Below are 8362 nucleotides of genomic sequence, written 5' to 3'. Positions count from 1 at the left end.
ATAATATAATTATCTTTTCATCTGTTCACATCTTATTATAGTTTAATTAAACAATAATATAACATGGTGTCAGGTGTTATCGAACTTTAAATATTTTGGTAACAAGTCATACAATGTCAAAAAGTCGTAAAGTCACTTTAGAAGAAGAAAAAGAAGAAATGTCTACTGGTTTAACTGGGAATATTCAACCACTATCTTTAGATGGTAATTTATCATTAAATTGGTCCGAATGGATACAAGAGTTTAATATATATTTGTCAGCTACTGGCTATGATTCTCTTAGCGAGCAGAGAAAAGTATCTATTTTTCTACACTTTATTGGAAAACAGTCACTTAAAATATTCAATTCATTTAATATTGATATTAATAAAGCAAAATTAGAAGAAGTTATAATTTTATTCTCTAATTACTTCATTCCTAAAAAGAATGTCACCATTGAGCGACATAAATTTTTTACTCGCTTACAATCAGTTGATGAAAGTATTAGTGAATATGTTGCTGATTTAAAAAACAGAAGCATGTCATGTGAATTTGATAATCTTCGAGAAAGTCTAATTAAAGATGTGTTGATTTTTGGTCTGCATAATAAATGGCAACAAATAAAACAAAATTTATTGAAAGAAGATGGATTAACATTAGACAGAGCAATGGAAATTTGTACTTCAATAGAATTATCAAAACAGCATATGGAAGATTTGGTTGTTGGTTCAAAAGAGGAGAATGTTTTAGCAATACAGGCAAGGAGAGAGTCAAATCAAAAAAGGTCAGATAACAGAAACCAAAGAAAGTCATCACAATCACTAACAAGGTACACTAACTTTAAAAATACTTCTAATGTTCAAAATAACAATACTTGTACACGTTGTGGTCAAAAACATAAATATAAATGTCCTGCCATAGGTGTTAAATGCAATACATGTAATCGTTTTAATCATTTTGCTAAATATTGTAAATCAAAGGCTGTTAGAACTGTTATTGAGTCTCCTACTGATAACTTTTTTATAGGTACTATTAATACTAATGTAAATACTGTTAATAATAATGTTGAAAACAATTTAGTTTGGTTAGTTGATTTGTATATAAATAATGAGATTTTAAAATGTCAAATTGACACTGGTGCTCAGGTTAATATTATATCAATAAATAATTTTTTGAAACTTAACTTAAAAGAGTCATTGATTAATAAAAATATTAAAGTTAAATTGATGTCCATACATTCTAAAGTAATACCAGCTGTGGGTAGCTGTAATATTAAATGTGGGTACAAAAATAAATTTGAAGATTTAGTTTTTTATATAGTAAATTTTGATTGTACTACTATTTTAGGTCTACCAACTTGTAGTAAATTAAATTTAATTCAACGAATTAATTATCTAAGTGATAGTGAAAATTTTACATTAGTTAGTTATAAGGATATTTTTGAAGGTTTAGGTAGTCTGCCTATTAAATGTCATATCCATGTTGATCCTAGTGTACAACCAATTATAGATGCACCTCGCAAAATTCCTTTTTCTTTGTATAGTCAACTTAGTGAAGAACTAGAGATAATGTGTAATAATAAAGTTATTGAAAAAGTTACAAAACCTACTTCATGGGTGAGCTCTATTGTCTTAGTAGTTAAAAAGAATAAAAAATTAAGGATATGTCTAGATCCAAGAAATCTTAACAAAGCAATTAAAAGGTCACATTATCCACTTCCTAATTTTGAAGTAATAAAAACACAACTGTCTCAAATTTCTTTTCTACTCTTGATGCAAATTCTGGTTTTTGGATGATACCTCTAGATGAAAAATGTTCTAATCTTTGTACAATCAATACTCCTTTTGGTCGTTATAAATTTTGTAGATTACCTTATGGTCTAAATTGTGCGCCTGAAATATTTAACAGAATAATGACAGAAATGTTTTCGGATATAGAGGGTGCTATTGTGTATATTGATGATATTATTGTCATGGGTACTACTAAAGAAGAACATGATGAACGTCTTAAAAAAGTGTTTGAAAGANCTAAAGAAGAACATGATGAACGTCTTAAAAAAGTGTTTGGAAGAGCTAGGGAAATGAATTTAAAATTTAATAAAAATAAATGTAAATTTGGAGTTACAGAAGTTAAATTTTTGGGTCATGTCTTTAATAATCAAGGTGTTTCACCAGATCCTGATAAAATAAAAGCAATTATTAACTTAACATTGATAATGTTTTATAAAAATTAATTAAATTTTAATCAATTCAGTTTTATGAAAAATCATTATTTAAACAAAAATTGAGGAGTGTGGTATGTTGAATTAATAACTCTGTACATTCTTATTCTTTGCTACAATAATTATATATTATTTCCTTTCTTAAAATGTCTACCAGTCGACTTACGTGATTTTTTCACAGAAGTAGATTTTTGTTTAGCCTAATTTTACTTACTTTTTAAAAAATTAATAGTTCTCATCGAACTATTGATTTTTTGGAAAATATTAATGTATCGAAATGAAATATAAATTTAACACTAAAAAAATTCACAATATATAAAATTTTAAATATTTTAAATAATAATTGAGAAATATGTACTGTCAACCAAGTTGCATTATATTATAATGAAAAATACACCTCATCTAAACAAATGATTTTGGTTTCCATTATTTTGTTATATAAATACTTTATATTTTTTATGAACGCATTTTAAAGTTATCAGGCTTTTTTTCGTAAGTATTTCAAAAATCAAAAATGAGAAATCACTTCTTAATAATGTAATTAAACAAGCAAAAAATGCAACACTAAATATTATTGTGATATAAATATTAGTATAACATACTTGAATCTAAATAAACTAAATTAGGTATTTATTTAAATGGCATAAAAACATTCTCTACTTGACGTACCTAAACCATAACTTATTCTACACCGACAATTTAGAAATTATTCTATACCCTGTTCAATTCGAGGATACTAGTTGGTTAGCGTACTAAACCGCAAATTTAATTAAAACGTCATGGCAAGGATGTAATAATCCAGCACAACTGGACAGAAATGGTTGAAGCATTCTCTACTTTTTTCTCTTCCTTTATTAGATTTTAAGATATAATAATTTAGCTAAAAATAAAATACAAAAGCTGATTTTTAAAAATTGTATCGCCTAGTCCCAATTCTGTAAAAGAGTTACAGCGTTTTTTGGGAATGTTGAATTATTTAAGTTCCTATATTCCTAATTTAGCAGATGAAACTGCAAGTCTACGCTCTTTACTTAAAAAAGATACAACTTGGCTTTGGGATGAAAATTATGAAACTATTTTTAAAAAGGTAAAGCGGTGTATTACTACACCACCTGTTTTGGCTTATTTCAATCCGTCATTACCAATTAAACTGTCCGTTGATGCTTCACAATTTGCAGTAGGTGCAGTAATTATGTAAAGTAATAAACCTTGTGCTTATGCTTCACAGTCACTTAATATGACACAACAGAACTATGCACAAATTGAGAAGGAGCTGTATGCTATTGTCTTTGGGTGTCAACGATTTCACCAATATTTATATGAACAAACTGGAAACTGATCACAAACCATTAGTTACACTTTTTAATAAACCTTTACATTCAGTTCCAATCTTATAATTTGAAGGTAGATTACGNGTTGAAAATTCAATCTTATGATTTGAAGGTAGATTACATTCCAGGAAAACAATTAGTTTTAGCAGACACTTTGTCTAGAGCGCCATTACATGATGTTGATACAAATGATCTTGAAGAAGAACTAGTCTTACATGTAAAATCATTCACAGAAAATCTTGCTATAGAAGAAACACAGNTTCACAGAAAATCTAGCTATAGAAGAAACACAACTTGAAAAAATTAAGAAAGAAACTGCAAATGATTTAGTTTTAAAAAAGATTATCCAAGTATATTTAACAGGTTGGCCTACCAACAAAAACTTAGTTGAAGATTGTCTTAAACCTTATTGGTGTTATAGGGATGAAATTAATGTCATTGATAATCTAGTTTTTAAAGGTCATTGTCTTGTTATTCCACATAGTCTAAAGTCACAAATGTTAAACTTAATTCATGAAGGTCATATGGGTATTGAAATATGTAGAAATCAAATTAAAGATGTTCTTTTTTGGCCAAATATAACTAATGATATTAAAAATATTGTTGAAAGTTGTGAAATTTGTATGAAATATCATAAAGGTAATAAAAGAGAACCGATGATAAGTCACCCGATACCTGATTTACCATGGCAAAAATTAAGTGTAGATTTTTTCTATTATAAAAATAAAACATACTTATTGGTGGTTGACTATTTTTCTAAATATGTAGAAGTAACTCTACTTGTTAATGGATCTTATGCAAAAGTAGTAATTAGCCAACTTAAAATTATTTTTGCTATATTTGGTATACCATTGGAATTAATATCAGATAACGGACCACCATATAACTCACAAGAGTTTAAATGTTTTACTAGTGACTGGGGTATTAAACACATAACGACTAGTCCTAATTATCCACAGTCTAATGGATTAGCTGAAAGAAGCATACAAACGGTAAAGAAATTACTGAAAAAAGCAATGGATTCCGGAAAAGATCCTCATATTGCTTTATTACAATACAGAAATACTCCAAAAGGTAAATTGTGTTCTCCAGCACAACTGTTAATGTCTAGAAATCTAAGAACTAAAATTCCTGTCACTAATTCTTTTCTTAAACCTAAACTTGTTAACACTGATATATATAAAAATTTAATTTTTAATANAAAAAAAAAAAAAAGAGCATGTTACATAACTGGTCAGACTGTTATCATTGTTGATAATATATACTTTGTGTCTTGTGTAACTCATATATACTGTCTTATGTATAACTATTATTAATTGTAATATCATGTCTAATTAATTTAATATAATTACTTTTTCATCTGTTCACATCTTATTATAGTTTAAATAAACCATAATATAACACATTTGACAGCCAAATCCATCACATGGCATTTCAACCCACCTTCATCACCTCACTTTGGTGGCTTATAGGAAGCCGGGGTGAAATCAGTTAAGACATTACTACTTCGATCAATTGGTTTACACATCTTATCGTACGAAGAACTGTATTCTGTACTTGTGCGCATCGAAGCCACCTTAAACTCTCGTCCATTATGTCCTTTATCGGAAGATCCCCTTAGTCTCGAAGCCCTTACCCCTGGTCATTTTTTGAACATGTAACCAACAGCTTCATTGCCAGATCCACACTTGGAACAAGTTTCGTTGTCCAAACTAAAACGATGGCGTCTCACAGCAGACATCTATCGACACTTTTGGAATAGATGGCATAATGAATATATCAGCTAATTACAAACTAGATCAAAATGGAAGCAGGAAACTAAGCCTCCTATTATTGGACAATTGGTTTTGGTCAGAGAAAACACTAGCCCTCTTGAATGGAAATTAGAGCGAATAGTTCAGCTCCATCCGGGTCCATATGGGATTGTTCGAGTAGTTACCATCGTTACTTCAACTGGGAAAAAACTTAGACCTGCTGTCAAACTTTGCCCTTTACCCATAGATTAACCTATTGTTCACTATAGCCCATTCTGATATACATTACTAATACACCTCTTTGTTGTAGATTTGCATCTAATTCGAACATTTGAACATTATAATGGCCGGCAAATATCAATCGGCAAATTCAAGATTAGCTGGTCTTGATCATTCGTCCAAACGACGTGTAGCCGACCAAGTATTGGACAAATTGGCTCAATGTCTAACAATGAACCACACTTCGTCGAACTCTATCCACCGGGCATTACTTCACGTCCAAAGAGCTCTATCAACCCTGCAGCTGTTAGGTTACCCTGTGGGTGACTGCGACGTAACTTTAGTGAGGGCTATTGTCAAGTCTATGGATGTTTTCTTATTGCAAGAATGGGAGAAAGTTCTGGAAAGTCGAAATCTTGTATCCTTACCCTCTGTCCATGAATTGATCCTCTATTTACACCATGTGGCATCACTCGCTGATATCGGTCCACTGCAGTCATCCACAGAGCCTTCGTCCATTCGTCCAACTCCATCTCCTTCGCTCTCGTCCATTCGTTCATCTACTACATGTACTGTCTCAAGCCAGCCTACTCCAACTGCTGTTGAGTCGTTTAACCAATCCCAAGAGAAGGAGAAATACACTGTGACCACGGAAAGGTGCCCATTATGTTCGGCCTTCCACCCCCTTCGTACATGTACAACATTTCTTTTAGCCCCTGGCATCAAAAGATACCATATCGCCAAAGAATGTGTCCTTTGTTTGTATTGCTTGTTACCAGGGCACAGGGCGGTACGCTGCAAAAAACAAACACTTTGCCGTATCTGCCAAGGCAATCATTCCCATCTGCTACACATCGATCACAAACCTCTCACTGACTCCCCATATCAATTTATCTAACTTCATCAACAATAGTCACTCTTCATCAACAATAGTCACTCTTCTTCAATAATAGTCTAATCTCAAGATCAACTGTCTTCATCAACCATATTTGTCCAAGTCACATCCATCGACCATCAGTTCAACATCCTTTCAGCCCATTGACCACTGGACTACTTGCCTATCCATTATAAAGGTGCATACCTTTATGGTGGGCGGTATGTTCGGGTGAACGCTCAAGGTGGTCATACTGATAGTGTATCAGCTGATGATAACACTCCACTCATCGGACGCTTGGCCGTTATGGGTTCGTACTTCAATCTCTCGAGATCCGTCGCATTTTTCTTTACTGTTTTTTCGTTTAACGCGGTTTTCTCGCTCTCGGCAACCTAATTTTGTTAATCATAACCATAAACTGTTATATTTTTTTATTGTGCTACTACTAAGATTTTGTCTTTTGTTGTTTCTTTTTTTTTTGTACACGACTGCTAGCTGTTTGTACCTGCAGTGCAATACAAGATCAATTTTATATACTATTAATTGGTAATAATTTCAATATTTTAATCTAATATTTGTTATCGATATACCTTGTGGTTCGCACATTAGCTCACATTGACCATAGGGCACAGTGTCATTTGTATAAAAAAAACTTTGGATATATTAATTCTATACTTGCTTGTCTTAATAAAATCATTTAATTAAATCACTCTCAGAAGACGGTTAATGTGCGACCCCTTAGTTCAATTGTCCAGTAAAATTAAATTTAAAATTTAGTTCAAATGGCAGTTACATTTATTAATTTTATGTTCACTTATAATAGTGTTTTGGCTTGGAACTAGATATATTTGCTCATTGTTATCGCACATGATTTTACATTTATTCATGTTGTAGTACACAGCAAGTCCAGTCCATAAGTCCAAATAATTCAAAATAATTAAATAGTTGAACTGCTCTTTCAACATTGTATCTGAGTTGACTGTCTATTGTTTAATGACATTGTTTGTTACATTATTATTACAATTTAATTTAATCGACCACTGGTCATTGTACGATTAAAGTTAATTCTGTTGTTGGTCTTGACTCATAATTTGTTAAGAATTGTTTTCATCTATTTTGTTTCAATTACCTCTCTTGAACAATTCATTTATTATCCCTTATTTAATTTGTTAACTTTAATGAAATGTGTACATTTTTTTTTGCCCAATCTCTACTAGCTACTTAATTTAATTTGTTAATATAATTGTACAATATAATTGAATCTAAGTCTGTACTAACTATTACTTTTATAATTTGCTAATTGCAATAAATTTACTTTGTTCATTGAATCACTTGTTTCCTTGAATATCCACTCTCACTTTACCTCTTTAGCACATATACAGTCCACTATCACAAATCAAGGATAATAAGTAACTAACTGAACAAAGGTCACAGATAAGGTAATTAGCGCACTGGATTTAGCTAGCTTGCGCACTGTACAAAGTTTTAGAGTAGTAGTATTTATATACATCTTTCATTTTACATACTGTTTTTTTAAATCCGACTATTTCCCTATATACGAGGGGGGTTTAAATCTAAAAAATGCATGTAGAAAGTAGAACTTTTTCAACTTAAATTTTGAAAGTGTTCTGGAAAGTCTGACACTTTTATATATATCTTAAATTAAAGCTAATGTAATATACTTTATTATGCAAAAAAAAATTTCGGACTTTATTTTATCTTCATGGTGAAAACAGACATCAAAGTTTATAAAAAAAATACGATTTTTGTAAAAAAATTCATTTTTATATTTTTAACTTTATAATGCTATAACTTTTTGAAAGATGTATGGATCAATATAATTTTTTTTTTATAGATGCATGATGTCTTTACCTATCATTTGGTATATATTTTATTTATATCTGACCCTTTACCTGCCCACAGGGGGGTATTTAAAATTACCACTTTTTCACAAAAAATTTACTTTTTCAACTTAAATTTTGAA

At 30.6% G+C, this 8362-nt stretch overlaps 1 protein-coding gene across 1 annotated transcript; it reads left to right on the top strand.

Moving 5' to 3' along the window:
- Nucleotides 1-1891: 1891 nt before the first annotated feature.
- Nucleotides 1892-5537, top strand: LOC126909392 (uncharacterized protein K02A2.6-like). Its single transcript, XM_050691810.1, has 5 exons — nt 1892-2141; nt 3202-3386; nt 3584-3748; nt 3780-4630; nt 5330-5537. The coding sequence occupies exons 1-5, from the start codon at nt 1892-1894 to the stop codon at nt 5535-5537; spliced, it is 1659 nt and encodes a 552-aa protein (XP_050547767.1).
- Nucleotides 5538-8362: the final 2825 nt, after the last annotated feature.

Source organism: Daktulosphaira vitifoliae, unplaced genomic scaffold (assembly GCF_025091365.1).
Source record: "Daktulosphaira vitifoliae isolate Bord-2020 unplaced genomic scaffold, ASM2509136v1 Scaffold_331, whole genome shotgun sequence".
Taxonomy (NCBI): domain Eukaryota; kingdom Metazoa; phylum Arthropoda; class Insecta; order Hemiptera; family Phylloxeridae; genus Daktulosphaira; species Daktulosphaira vitifoliae.
Note: the sequence above shows the minus strand (reverse complement) of the source record. Positions and strands in the feature narration are given on the sequence as shown.